A 15,163-nucleotide genomic window follows, 5' to 3' on the forward strand; every position below is an offset into this window, starting at 1 on the left:
GTGCCTCAGTTTCCGCATCAGAAAAGGAGGATAATAACTCTTCCTCCAAGGACTTTTGTGAGGAAAACCAAAATAACATGAGAAACTGTCTAGCACAGTCATGAAAACAAACAAACAGGCCTATTTTGGTCAGTTCTTCCTCTGTTCCCCACTAGATCAAAGTCAGGAATCTGGCAGGGTTCCCAGCCGGCGGGGACCAGGGTGAGACAGTGCCTTCTCGAGGTGTGCAGGGCAGCCCTAGGCACCACTAGCCCTGTTATCTCCTAAATGTATCCCAACTTCCTCTTCTCTCCATACTCCTGTCCCTGGCAGAGCCCGAGGCCACCTTCACCTTTCTCTTTGGCTTTGGCCATACCTTCCCAGCTGGCCTCTCTGCCTTCATTCTGGCTTCCCAAAAGTTCATCATCCTCTCCATCTGGAGGGCAATTACATTTTTGTTTGTTTATTACTTTTTCCTGACTATTAAGGAACCGCATGATTTTTGTTAAAGGGGGGGGAAGAAAATAGATAAAAGCAGAAAGTAGTAAAAAGCATCAATAATATCCCATCAAATAATGTTTGTTTCTAGAAGGTAAATCTTACCTGGTGCTGGACCTGTGTCAGACCTGTGAAGGCTCCCAGACACCAGAAGGATTAGGCCCAAACTCTTTGGCAGCTATCGAGATCCTTCGGGTTTAGTCCCCATCTCTTTCTCCAGCAGGGTCCTGGCCCTGCTCCCCTTCAGCGCCCTGATGCCCCTCCCCCCCACATGTGTGGGCTCCCAAGTGCGGCAGCAGTGTGTGACGTGTGGGCATGAGCTGGACCCTAGCCTGGACCGGTTGTCAGTGCCTGGTTTCCCCGGCACACTCTCCTTGCCCTACACAAGGCAGTAGAGCGTGGTAATTAGACGCCCTCTCTCAGGTCTGGCTTTTCTGCCACTTACCAGCTACGTTATATGCAGTAATTATAGCCCCTCCTCAGAGGATCATTGCAGAGATTCAATGAGGTAGGTACGTGTAAAAGGCCTATGCCTGCACACAGCAGGCACTCAATAAATGTTAGTCCCATGGCCCTCTTGCTGTTTTTACTCACATTAGGTAATGTGTTGCTCTCCTCTTGTTTTCCTAAATCGACTGTCACTCTGCAAGAAAAAGGCATGCTCAGAAAGCACCCAGGGAGCAGGGAAACATTCAAAGCTTAGAAGCTACACCCTGATCCCACCCATCTGTAAAAAGTGACATTACCAGAATGATCTCTGAGGCCCCTTTCAGCTCTCAGAGTGTTCTACTCAGGGACTAGGGAATGTTCAATGGTCCAGGGATCATTGGCATACAGATTGTGATCAAAAGGCAGGTAGTAAAAAAGTGGGGAATTGACTAATCATGCCTATTAGAACCACTCCTAAAATAAGAGCCAGGAGACTTGGCGTGAGAATACAAAGGGCTCCCATGGCGCAAAATCTCAAATGCACACATGAGGAACATTTACATTGTCTGCACAAAAGCCTTTCTTATTTGCACCAGAAATTGGTGATATGGGACCTGAAATGGTCAGTGAAGTGAATTCAGGATAAGCAAATGGTTACTATTCTGAGATCCGGTGTTAATCCTGGTCATAATTAGTTGTTTTCAAGTGCAGAAACATGAACGTATCTGGTGTCCACATATCAAGAGTAGCTGTAAGGGAGCTAACCTGGAAGGTTGAAAGATTGGAATAAGAGTAACTAGCTTCTGATGTGCTGACAAGAATAGTTAGGCCTCTTCCCTCTGCCTCAACACACACACACACACACACACACACACACACACACACACACACACACACCCACCACCCCTCCTTCAGGCAACTGCTGTGAAGAGAGACAACTGAAGCCTGCTTTAAGAATTCCATTTTTCCCATGATAAAACACAATATCTTTAAGGGTCGTGGAGTGGTTACCCCGATGAGACTGTTCCCAAGTCTGCTGGGTGTGGGGTGTGGGGTTGGGAGGATTTTTCCTGGTGGAGGCAGTCCCACCTGGGTTAATAAGGTCTGGTTTTGATCCCATATCTCCCACCCTGAAAAGGGGCCTCCAGAGAAGCAGTGAAAACTCTCTTGAGAAAACCAGCCCAAGGATTTGTCTACTCCAGACCACCAACCTTTTAACTGGCAAATACATTACTCTTTGGGGTAAAAAATGGGCACGAATGCACAATATACACTAATAATACAATGGGGCTGGATGCCTGGGTGGCTCAGTCGGTTTGTCTGCCTTCAGCTCAGGTCATGATCCAGGGTCCTGAGATCGAGTCCCGAATCGGGCTCCCTGCTCAGCGGGAAGTCTGCTTCTCCCTCTCCCTCTGCCGCTCCCCCTGCTTTTGCTCTCTCTCTCTCTCACTAACAAGAAAAAAAAGGTCTAAATTAAAAAAGATAATACAATGGGACTTACATGTATTTAAAAGATTTAAATTTAAAGAATTTAAAAGAATTTTAAATTTAAACTAATTAAATTTAAAAGAATTAAAACCACTGGGGCGCCTGGGTGGCTCAGTTGGTTAAGCACCTGACTCTTGGTTTCAGCTCAGCCATGATCTTAGGGTCCTGAGATGGAGCCCTGAGTCAGGCTCCGTGCTCAGTGGGGAGTTGGCTTGGGATTCTCTCTCACCCTCTGCCCTCCACCCCCTGTCTCTCTCTAAAATAAATAAATCTTTTTTAAAAATTAAGATTCAAGGGACACCTGAGTGGTTCAGTTGGTTAAGTGTCTGCCTTGGGCTCAGGTCATGATCTCGGGGTCCTGGGATCGAGTCCCACATTGGGATCCCAGCTCAGTGGGGAGTCTGCTTCTCCCTCTCCCTCTGCCCCTCCCCCCGGCTTGTGTGCTCTCTCTCTCTCTCAAATAAATAAATCTTTTTAAAAAAGATTTAAAACCACTTAAAATACAACTCAACTCCTATCAACCATATGCTCCCATCCATAAACCAGAAACTCTTTACAATGCAAATTTTTTTGCTTACTCTGAATTTAGGGAAGCCTTGGGGTGATGGTGGTGGGGGAATCACTGAGTACCCTGGGTCTTTAAAAAGCTGACCACGGATTGAGTTTATGTTTTTTTTTTGTTGGTGGTAGATCTCCTTGAGCGCAGAGACCTTCCTCAACATCGCACTCACTTCAGAACTGCTCCAAGGGTCCGAGTGTGGCTTATAGGCACTTATTTTGTTGGGATTGTATTTCACGCTCTGAAAAGTAAAAGGTGTGGTCGGTCCAGAATGACTCTTCCTTGACTCTTGTTTTTCCTTGTCAATCTACTCAGATTACTCCGATTACACGAACCAAATTTGAGACTTTATTGATGCCAGTCAAAGGGCTTCATGTTTTCTCATTTAATGAATTCATTGAGTGGTTAATGTATGCAAACCACAGTGCTCCATACCAAGAGAAATGGAATGAGATGTGATACTTTTTATTTAATAAGAGAAAAAAAAGGGGGGGCACATAAATACTGAAAATAGAAGAAGAAAAAGTTAAGTGCTATAAAAATTGCAGATAAAGCAATTTGCCAACTGTGTCTCCCAGGAGTTGAGAGCAGTCAGCGTACTGCCATTTTTCAAGGCGACTGATATATTAAAAAAAAAAAAAAAAAAAATTGCCGAAACAAGGTTATGACAATTGTGTCACAGTTCACATGTAAGAATGAAAACTTTTGAAATACAAAAAGTACATGGTATGTTTGCAAGAAAATTATAGGATTGGCAAAAATGACGTAATTCATAGAGCTGTGTGTTTGAGGCTGGAGGCCCAAGTTAAAAGTTGACTGGTGAACAGATTTTTCATGTTCCCATTTGTAGGTCATGTCAACGTCTACCTGAGCCCCTTCCTGAGAGTGAGGCCCTCCTGGCTTCCCCCTGCTCCATTTCCCAGCCTCACTCAGTGCTGACTCAGCAGGACTTGGAGACTGGCTGATGTGGAGCCCCAGTAGGGTCTCACTAGAAAGTTATAAATACAGTGAACAGATCTTGGAATTTTAAAAGTACCCACAAAGTGTCCCTCACCATATTGCAAAGCAGGACCAGGACAGTGTTAGCAGGGGCTAATTGGTGGGCAGAGTAGATATGAGTGAGGTCGCTCCCAACAAGAGGCACTGGGGGACTGAGGCCTTGAGCTTGACTATGAATAGGGGTCAGATAAGGCCTACAGATGTGATCATGCCAGGAGTGCTAGCTAGCACACAGAAGGCAGGCACTAGGAACCAGCTCACCTACACGGCCATTCAATTGACCCCTTTCTATGAATGCGTCCCCCTCTCTAATCAGACTTTGTCACCTCCACCATTGAAACAATCCTCTTCACTGTCACCAGTGACCTTCAGGCCATTCACTACCCCCAGGTCGTGTGTCTGAAATGGGTCTCACTGGGCTAAAAATCAAGGTGTTGACAAGCTTATAATCCTCCCAGAGCCTCCACAGGAGGCTTCATCTACCTCACTGACCACTCCTTGTCAGTCTTCCTTTTGGGGTCTCTCCAACCTCTCAACACTGGAGTGCTCTGGGTCTCTGTTCTCCCACCTCTTCCTACTTCTGGCTCCACTCCCTGCCTTGAAGATCTCATCTGGGCCCAGGGCTCTAAGTATCCTGTATATGCTGATGACTGTCAAATGTGTATCTGCAGCCCAGACCTCTCTCCCAGACCCACATATCCAACTGCTTATTTGACATTGCCCCTTGGATAGTACGAGGCATCTGGAACTTTCTATGCTCAAACCCCTACAAATGTGCACCTCCCGCAGTCTTCCCCAGTTGCAGAAAATGGCAACTCCATCCTTCCTGTTGCTCAGCTCCAAATCTTGAAGTCATCCTTGACTCCTCCTTTTACTTAACACCCATCCCATTAGCAGATCCTACTGGATTCTACCTTCAGAATATATCTCAAAGGCAACCACTTCTCTCCACCTGTGCTATTTCCACCAGGCCTAAGCACCATCTTCTCTTGCTTGGGTCCCTAGAATTACATCTAGATAAGATGTAATTGGCCTCCCTGCTTCTGCCCTTGGTCACTGTAGTCCATTCTCAACATAGTAGCCAGAACAGTCCTTTCAAAATGCAAGTTGGATCATGTCACTCTTCTCAGAACCCTCTGATGTTTTCCCATCTACAATGGGCTGAAAATTTGTGTCCACCGAAATTTCACATGTTGCAACCCTAACCCCCAATACCTTTGAATGTGACAGTATTGAAAACAGGGCCTTTAGAGCGGGATTAAGTTAAATGAGGCCCTCAGGGTGGGCACTAATACAACCTTACTGGTGTCCTTGTAAGAGAGTCAGGACACACAGAGAGACACCAGGGATGTGCACCCGCAAAGAAAAGACCGTATGAAGAGGCAGCCAGTAGGTGGCCATCTACAAGCCAAGGAGAGAGTCCCGAGAGGGAACCAACCCTGTGGGCGCGTTGGCCTTTGACTTCCAGCCTCTAGAACTGTGAGAAAATAAATTTCTGTTGCATAAGCCACACAGTCTGTGTTTTTTTGTTTGCTTGCTTGCTTGTTTGTTTTGGTATGGCGGGCCTAGCAGCGAATACACTGTCCCTTTGGAAGTAAAAGCCAGAGTCCTTACACTGTCCAGAAAACTTTACTGTATGAGTTTCCTATTGCTGCTGCAAAAAATTACTACAAGCTCAGTGGCTTAAAACAAAACCAACTCATTACCTTACAGTTCTAGAGGCCAAAGGCTGAAATGGGTCTCACTGGGCTAAAAATCAAGGTGTTGACAAGCTTATAATCCTCCCAGAGCCTCCACAGGAAAATTTGTTTCCTCACCTTTTCCAGCTCCTAGAAGCTTCCTGTGTTCCTAGTGGCCTTTTTTCTTCCATCAAAGCCAATGACCACATCACATCTCCTCTTTCTAGCATAAGGACCTTTGTGATGACATTGGGCCCACCCAGATAATCCAGGGTGATCTGTCCATCTCAAAGTCAGCTGATTAGCAAATATCATTCCATCTGCAACCTTAATTCCCCCTTGATGAGTAACAGAACATAATCGCAGTTTCCGGGGATTAAGAAGTGGGTGTCTTTGGGGGGCCATTATTCTGCCATCGATGTTCATCCTCTCCATTGCTTCTCTGACCTCATTCCCCACCACTGTCTCCTTATGCCCTCCACTGCTGCCACATGGGTCTCTATGCTTTCCTGGAAAAGACCAAATGTGCCAAACGGGTTCCCACTTAGGGCCTTTGTACCTGCTGTTCCCTCTGCCAGGAGTGCTAGCCCCAGATATCAGCAGGCTTCTGCTGTCCCTTTTACACAAGGGTGGCCCTGCACTCCCTATATAAAATCACAACCCCACCCTCAGCATCCCCACCTCCCTTTGCTTGTGTTATTTTCTACCTAGCCCTTGATGCATTGAGTGTATGAACTTGTATAAATCTATTCTCCCCACTAGAATGTAAACTCTAGGAGCAGAGACTCTGCTGTGTTCACTGTTGTTTCCTTGCACCTGAAATAATGCCCACAAAATAATAGGGCTCAATAAATATTTTCCAAATAAATAAAGACATTGAATACAAAGATTCATGCAAAGGCCTAAAACTAAGTTATACTTCTAAGTTTACAAAATATGGATAAAAATTTAATTTTTGAGTAAAAGCAGATCTGCAATCTACAGAAAACCGTAGACATAGAAAAGTAACAAGTAAAAGGGGAGTCACCACCATAAATGCTAGGGAGTTTCCCCAAGGCTCTTTGCCTATGATGTGCATCGCATATTGTTTCCTTTTAGGGCAGGAAATAGCGGCTCTCAGGGGCACCCTAGAGAGCTCATTTGTTGTGACTTTGAAAGCTGTGGGTGCAGAGGGCCACACAGTTTACATGTAGGATCTGAGGTTTGGGGGAAATCATAGCGGATTCTGGTAATTCTTGCCCCCGTGGACATAAAAATACTCACTTTGGGGCAACAACAGGTTTTGTTGTTGGTTGAACACAACTTTGTTTTTTTGCAGCTGGAGGAAGAGGAGTTAGCCTGAAAGTGAAAAATAAATAATGGAAGAGAGAAAATTAGAAATTCAGAAACCTCTTTTAGCACTCCCAGTGCTAATCATAGATGGCCATGATTACCCAAAATTAGACTACATGTTCCAACTGCTGAAATCTTTAAAGTCAGGAAGGTCTTGGGGAGTCTCTAGCAGGAGGAGGTTTACTTGAGGCGGTTCACTTTCCAGGGGACCTGGGGTTGGCAGCATAGCTTGTCCCCCAGCTCCCAAAGCTCTTCATCCCCCATGGGGGGCTCTGGGGCCCTTTGGTTGGAAATTGCCCTTTCCTTGCTGCACTCACTCTGAGATTTCCTCATTTAAAATGACACTGAAAAAAAAAATGACACTGAGCCTAAGGAGGACTGGCAAGAGTGATGTGCTGCCAACAGTTTGGCTGGAAAAGCTGTGGAAAACTAGGCTTTCTGGTCTTCTTGGGATTTTGTTGTCTAGTTGACTGGAAATATTGTAAGAGAAAAAAGCCTATAAATGGAAACCTAGTCCCCAGGTCCATCTCCATCCTTATCCTTACTTGGGCTTCCCTACGGAGGTCTTGGTTGGTGGCCGAGGGGTCTTGATTAGCTTCCGTGGTCCCAAGTTCCAGGGGTCCCAGCAGGTGCAGTAGATGAGAGGGTTGGGGTACATGGCAGGAGGTCAGAGGCGGTCTTGGCCACTAGATCAGGAGGCTCTTGCTGAAGTGGGAAAGTAACAGCAGAGGGTTACACCATTCAGAGTCAAAGCAAAAACACTTAGAAACAAATTAGGAAGGACCCAGCAAAGGTCCAAATCACAGATGGTAGATTCTGGGAGCTGTTGATCTGGTGCAAGGTCTTGACTCTAGAATAACATCTCACCTTTTGGTACCCCGTAGACTTGACTGGAAAGCAATTTAAATTTTGCCACCATTGAGTGCTTACTGTGAGCCAGGTGCACAACAAATGATTGATTATTGTTATCCCAATTTTACAGGTGAAGATCCTGAGGCTCAGAATGATCACAGAGGTAGCAAGTTGCAGGGCTGGGAATAAGCACAAGTCTACTGGACTCCCAAGCCCTTGTTCCGTCGGGCTACACTAGCTCTCACCGAAATAAGAAGAAGTTTCTACGGTAGGTCTTGCACAGAATTTCCTAGAAAATTAACTGTTACTCAAATTACAGTGCAAGTGAATGTCTTAGTTTCTCATTCCTGTTCACCTGCCTGAATTATAGATCAAAACTCTTCCTTCTTGGCTCCGTGAAAACAAAACCAAAAAATCCCTATTATAAATGTCCGCATGGAAGACAACTATCAGATAAACAGGGAGGCTTGATCACACTTGTTTATCTTCTTTATTTTCCAGAACACCACTAAAATGATAGTATAGGATTGTGAGATACTAGAAAAAATATATATTGGTCTCTGCCCCCAGTTCCCAACACAGGTCTTCTGAAACCCTCGTGAATCCCAAGTGATAAGAACACTAGGAGCATCATTGTTCTAATGAGGCATTAGAGCCCTGGGTGGGCTCCAGGACGGGGGCTGGTCACCCGAAAAACCAAGACATGATTAAAAAGTTAAGAGTTTTCAGCCTCAGTCCCTGCCCCCATGCTGCAAGGAGGGGAGAGGGCCTGGAAATGGAGTTAATAACTGATCATACCATGAGAAAGTCTCCATAAAACTCCCAGAAGTATGGGGTTCGGTGAGCTTCAGAGTTGACAAACACATTCACATTGGGAGGGTGATGCACCCAGACTCCATGAGGACAGAAGCCCCTGCGCTTGGGAGCCTCCTAGACCTCACTGCATGTACTGATTCATCTGGCTGTTCATCTATATCCTTTATCATATCCTTTAATAAACTGGTAAATGCAAGTAACTTCTTTTCCTGAGTTCTGTGAGCTGTTCTAGGTAAATTAATTGCACCTAAGGAAGGGGTCATGAGAATCTCTGATCTATAACTGATGGGTCAGAAGCACAGATGACAACATGGATTTGCAATTGGTATCTCTGGCAGATCAGGCAGGGCGTGGTGTGCAGTCTTGCGGGACTGAGTCCTTACCTGTGGGATCTGGAGCTACCTACAGGTAGAGTGTCAGAATTGAGGTAAATTATAGGACTCCCAGGTGATGTTGTAGAGAATTGCTTGGTGGGGGAAGACCCACATACATCTGGTGTCATAAGTGTTGTGAGTGTGGTAGTCGTGTGAGAGCAAAAGAGACACATAGGAGGAAGGACTGGCTTTTTTCCTAATTCAAGGATTAAAACAGGTTTAATTTGACAAGAACAGGGAGAGTGGGAGAGAAGACAGAACTGTACAAGGGTTGTCCACGTAAGTTTGACACAATAACTCCCCCACTCAGCACGCCATTGGAAGCTGAAGCCTACACGCCTGCAAAGTGGGTACAAACCAGAAGGGACTGATTCATGCATCAAAGGCCCCCGAGACTCGGGACTTGGACCTGGGGGATTGTTGGAAAATATGGACAGGCCTCTGGCAGGTCTGTTAGAGCATGTGGTAGGCCAGATGGTGAGCCCTCCCTGCAAACATGTCCATGTGTCCATCCCTGGAACCTGTGCAAAAAGAGGACTGGCAGCTATGATTAAGTTGAGGATCTTGAGAAGGGAGGTGATCCCAGATTATCCGTGTGGGCCTAAGGTAATCATAAACCTCCTTATAAGAGGGAGAGTCAGAATTAGAGAAGAAAATGTGGTGATGGAAGAGGAGGTAAGAGTGATCAAGGAAGGGCCACAAGCCAAGGAATGTGGGCATCTTTAGAAGCTGGAAAAGGCAAAGAAATGATTCTCTGCTAAAGCCTCCAGAAGGAACCAAGTCCTGCCAACACCTTGATTTTAGCCCAGTGAGACCCATTTCAGACATGTGACCTCAGAACTGCAGGGGAATAAATTGGTGTTGTTTTAAGCCACCAAATTTGTGGTCATTTGTTACAGAGCAGTTGTAATAGGAAACAGAGCAATTGAGGTGAAATTACCAATAGAAACATAGAAACCTAAGAAAATAAAAATTGCATAATGACTCCAGGTTACAAAATATTATGGAAGAAAGTAAACATGGTTATAGTAAGGTACACACTCATATATATTAATGTAAACACTTAATAGTGATTTAACCAAAAAGTGAATTGGGACTACAATTGGCAGAGAGGGGGAGGGGATGGGAGGGAGGGCATATAAGGGCCAAATCCTTGTCTACCACACCAAGAAGTCAATAGACACTGGCTCAAACTGAAAAATTAACAAATGGAGTGGGCGCAAATTATTGAGAAGTACGAAGTTAAATTCCAAAAGAAATAGCTTCAAGAGTTGAAAATAGTTGCCCCTAAGGAGGATGCCAAGGAGTAGAACTGAGAAGTGAGGGGTGGGGAGAGGAAATGCTAACTTTTCATTAATAAACTCATAACACAATTTACTTTTTAAATGATATCAGTGGATTATTTGATAGAAAATAAAAACCAATGCCCAAAAATGTTAGGAGAACCAACAGAACCACAGAGGGATTACAACGACAGCAGATTTATCTCAAATTTCTAAGTCAGTGGCTGGTTTCCAATAGCACACTGGAATAAATTTGTTTAAGAATCAACTGAAAAATGAAACAAACCTTTTTGTGTAACGTGACCAATGCTTGAGAAACCCAGTTGCATGTTTTAATGACTTTTAGAGCCAAAGGTAACCATAAGATAGAGTCCATTTTACAGATGAAGAAACAGATTCAAAATGAAGTGACTCCTGGGCTGCCTGTAAATGCTCATTTAACAACAAAAACACTGGGGCGCCTCAGATGGTTAAGCATCTGCCTTGGGCTCAGGTCATGAGCTCCGGGTCCTGGGATCGAGTGCCATGTCAGGCTCCCTGCTCAGTGGGGAGTCCGTTTCTCCCTCTCCCTGTGCCTCTCCCCCCGCTTGTGCTCTGTCTCTCTTCACTCTCTCAAATGAATGAATAGAATCTTAAAAAAAATAAATAACAGCAAAAAGACTTACAGGTTCTTGCCGTGAGGACCGTTCTAGTTGCTGCGGGATACTGCACACTTGCACCCTGCCCTTGGGGAACTTGTGGTCAGGAGGGTAGCCATCAGAAAGGGAGCTGAGTGGGCTGTGGAGCCAGGGCAGGAGACCCGGCCCTGGGAGAAAGGCAGGATGTGCGGGTGGAGTAGGCCTGCTGGATGGGCTGCGCCAGAGGTCTGGGCCCAGCGTGCCCCCCGGCCAAGAGACTGGGTAAACAGCATGCGCCTAAAGACCGGGCGACAGGGCCCCCCACATCTAGCTGTGTTCTGTGTGCTTGGGGGCCTAGTCAGGAGATCTGAGGGAGACAGGGTCAGGGAGGCAATTGGGGTGGGGCACCCAGGTCGAGAAGGCGATGCCACAAGGGCTAGAATTCAGGTGAGAGTCTGCAAGGCGGAGGTAGCAGTGGCAAGAAGGAAGCTCTGCTGCTGCTTCAGACCTGGCATCTGCTTCCTGAGAGGACAGGAGCCAATCCTGAGCTTGGGCGACTTGGCAGGAGTCCCTGGCACAGGTGGTGAGAGGCCAAGGCCAGCTCCCAGCAACTGCCTTCTTTATTCTATTTCTTGCCTGACCAACCGCACTGTGCGGTTCTTGAAGGGCGGTACTCCACCAGGTCATTCTCTGTGTCCCCATGGAGCGTGGCCCAGTGACTTGTCCACAGTGGGTCCTGGATAAATATTTATGGCCTGACTGATAAACTGAGTGGCTGTCACCACAGGGGCCGACGTGACAAGGAGGAAGGAGATCCACAGAGGAACTGCAAAAATGTCATCATTGTTACAATGTTATAGATAATATGAAAAATTGGAGTTAAAAAACCCAAAATGATTGGTAAATTATTGCACAGTCGCTCAATGGGAGTTTTACACAGATTTTAACAGATTATTTGAAAGCCTGTGGGAACATGAAGAAATGGTTAAGAACAAAGATATAAAATGGTATATATGCAATGGATACAATTATGTAAAAGTATGTACCTATATGCACAAAAGTTAGAAAAGAATATGGTAAAAAAGGAAAACTGGGTTAGAATACCAGGATTGTGGGTTTGTTTTTTTCTTCTACAACATTCTTTACTAAGATTTTTCTTGGGTTTTGGAGTCAGGTGGGCCTGACTTTGCATAATTACTCCTCTACTTAATAGCTGCAGGACCTCAAGACATTTACTTTTACTTTTCTGGGTCTCGGTTTCTTCATCTGCAAAATAGGGACATGGGAGTTCCGCCTCATTGGGAGATCATGCACATGAGATGAGACCATGTCAGAAAAGCTCTCGGTCTGCTGCCTTGTACACATGAGGTTCTCAAAAACTGGTAACTGAGTTTAGGAATATTACAAACCCTAGTGATATTTTTGTATACAGAAGCTTTATTCCTAATATTTGGAAAGAATAGGTTTATGTGTGTGTGTGTGTGTGTTAAATTGAAATAGGCTCACTGTAAAGAAAATCATAATACAGGAAAGCCTAAGGAAGTAAAAATTATCTGAAATACTAACATGATGACCACTGGAAATATTTTGGTTAATAACTTCTAGAATTCTCTCCAGACTAAAGAAACAGATTTATATAATTTTCCATAAATGGGAAGAAACTATTCATACATTCTACATATACTTTTTATCAACAATGTCATGAGCTTCTTTTAATGTTGGTAACTATAGACGTATCATTGTTTTTTAAACTTAAGTTTACTGTGGATACATTTTTTAAATGTACAAAAGTAGGGAAGACAGTATAATGAACTCACTTGTCACCCAGCTTGGACAATTAGCAATTTGTGGCTAATCTCATTCATCTATACCCAGCCCACTCCTCTAATACCAGATTATCTGTTTAAACAAATATTTTAAAACAAATTTGAAGCAAATCCATAATTTTAATTATATTAAGGCAAATCTATAAAACAAGTCTAAGATTAGTTTCTTTATCATAACTGTATAAATTTCTATGCTACAACCGTACCCATTATATTTTTAGCCAGTTGTGTATTGATGAACATTTGGTTGTTTCTTTTTTTTTCTATTGTAAACAATGCCTTGGTGTATATTCTTTTGCTTTTAAAAAGTGAAGGCCTCTCCTGCTGAACACCGATGGGGATAAATACTCAAGATATTTAACAACTAGTAAGACAAGACTGTTGAACAATCAGAATAGACATGGACTGTAGGGCTGGAACAGGGCCCTGCAGGACTCCACTCCTACCTTTATGCCGGGCATTAAACCCTTAGTTGCTTAATCATAGGAGGTCTGGGGGACCAGAAGAGGACCTGGGCAACCAAAGTGGCAGGGAGGACATTTGATGGGCTTGGATAATCTCCCTCTCCTTCTGCCCCTCCTCCCCAATGCTCCTGCGCTCTCTCTCTCAAATAAATAAATAAATCTTTTAGAAAGAATATGTGTTAATCGACTGTATGTTATGGATAAGGCTTCTGGTCAACAGTAGGCCACCAGGTCAACATTTTTAAGGGGTCTAAAGTTATACTAGGATTTTTGACCGCATAGGGGTCAATGCCCCAACCCCTGGCCTTGTTCAAGATTGTTATTCAAGGGTCAACTCTGTATACAACCAGTATGGCAATATTTCAATATTTCAATGACTACATACCAGCTAAACATCAGCCCTCTACTTCCAGTACTCTCCATGAAGGAACCACTGTTAACAGGCTTTTATTGAGGGTATATTCCAGATATGTTCTATGAAAATGACTACATATAATATATATAAAATCCCTAAAAATTTTTACATAAATGAGAGTATACTTTACACACTATGTCTTGGACTTGTTATATAACAGGATATCTAGTAGATATTTCCATATCAGCATAGATAGATCTATTGCATTCACAGTGGCTTGATGTTGCATTGTATGGCTTTAAGAATATAGGGGTGTGTGGGTGTGTGTGTGTGTGTGTGTGTGTGTACGCATGCACATTCATGTGTGATTTAGGATTCTTTCTCCCTACTCTTTTCCTTTCCTGTATTTCTCTCTGATGATTTTACCTGAGGCTCAGTGGTAAATGTGTCACTGAATGTGTCCAGTGGTGACACTGTAGTTACCAGTAAGCCAGCTGAGCCTTCAGAAAGGTCACGACAAGTTTGGACTAATAACCAGACAAAAAAAATTACATAAAACATCTCCTGGGTGGCTCAGTCGTTAAGCGTCTGCCTTTGGCTCACGTCATGATCCCAGGGTCCTGGGATCGAGCCCCGCATCGGGCTCCCTGCTCGGCGGGAAGCCTGCTTCTCCCTCTCCCACTCCCTCTGCTTGTGTTCTCTCTCTCGCTGTGTCTTTCTTTGGCAAATAAATAAAATCTTTTTTTTAAAGATTTTATTTATTTATTTGAGAGAGAGAGAGAATGAGAGATAGAAAGCACGAGAGGGAAGAGGGTCAGAGGGAGAAGCAGACTCCCTGCTGAGCAGGGAGCCCAATGCGGGACTCGATCCCAGGACTCCAGGATCATGACCTGAGCTGAAGGCAGTCGCTTAACCAACTGAGCCACCCAGGCGCCCCTAAATAAGTAAAATCTTAAAAAAAATAAAAAATAAAACATCTTTCCAAAGAGTTTACCTTGGACTGCTCAAAGATTTTCTCTCATGTGATTCTTTTCCAAGTCAAGAGTCTTAAAGACACCACAAGAGAAACTGTTTTTCATCAACATAAAATCAGCATTCATTTTAGATCAAATCCAGAGGTTCCAGAACCCAAGACGTTAGTGGTCATTCCAAGTGATTGAAATGCCAAAGCAGAAAATCCACAGTATGTGTAGGGCGAGGAGACAGACTTTCAGTGAATCCAATCAAAGGCTTTCACAAAGGCTGAACTGGCATGAGTACAAATTTCCCATCTAAGGACAGTCCAGTTTGAGTCCTTCAATATTGCAATGAAAGTCAAACTGAGGAGAAAGCCAGCTTACCATTCAGACTCTCTTGACTTGGGCCTTGAGTTGTGAGGTTTGTCCTTGGGAGGTGGCAGGCAAAGGTTTGTTTCTTTTATTGCTATGGAAACAGAAGGCAGCACCTCATTGGCTCAGGCCCTCTGCTCTCAAAGAGAGAAGGCTGAGAGAAGTAGCCAGTTAAATTCTCCAAGACACAAGACAAAATATGCTTAAGCTATACTTTCAGAGGAAATAGAATTAAACAGCACTCCTAAGCTTAATTGGCCTGTGACCGTAGTTGCAAGGCAGGAT

The 15,163-nt window shown here is 44.3% G+C and overlaps 1 protein-coding gene across 6 annotated transcripts in view; it reads right to left on the bottom strand.

Moving 5' to 3' along the window:
* Positions 1-14,955, bottom strand: part of FLACC1 (flagellum associated containing coiled-coil domains 1) — a 38,575-nt gene extending 23,620 nt beyond the window's left edge. For 5 of the 6 annotated variants that reach the window (XM_027590045.1, XM_027590049.1, XM_027590046.1 and 2 more), the window contains exons 1-4: positions 14,891-14,955; positions 7,509-7,668; positions 6,895-6,969; positions 1,072-1,120 (exon numbers count right to left, since the gene is read on the bottom strand). In XM_027590045.1, coding sequence (XP_027445846.1) covers positions 1,072-1,120; positions 6,895-6,969; positions 7,509-7,621 — 237 coding nt within the window. In that variant the 5' untranslated portion in view covers positions 7,622-7,668; positions 14,891-14,955. Of the gene's footprint in view, positions 1-1,071; positions 1,121-6,894; positions 6,970-7,508; positions 7,669-14,544; positions 14,794-14,890 lie in introns of those variants that run through there. The other variant, XM_027590044.1, reaches the window with a different exon arrangement.
* Between the last annotated feature and the right edge of the window lie 208 nt (positions 14,956-15,163).

Source organism: Zalophus californianus, chromosome 3, assembly GCF_009762305.2.
Source record: "Zalophus californianus isolate mZalCal1 chromosome 3, mZalCal1.pri.v2, whole genome shotgun sequence".
NCBI classification, from domain to species: domain Eukaryota; kingdom Metazoa; phylum Chordata; class Mammalia; order Carnivora; family Otariidae; genus Zalophus; species Zalophus californianus.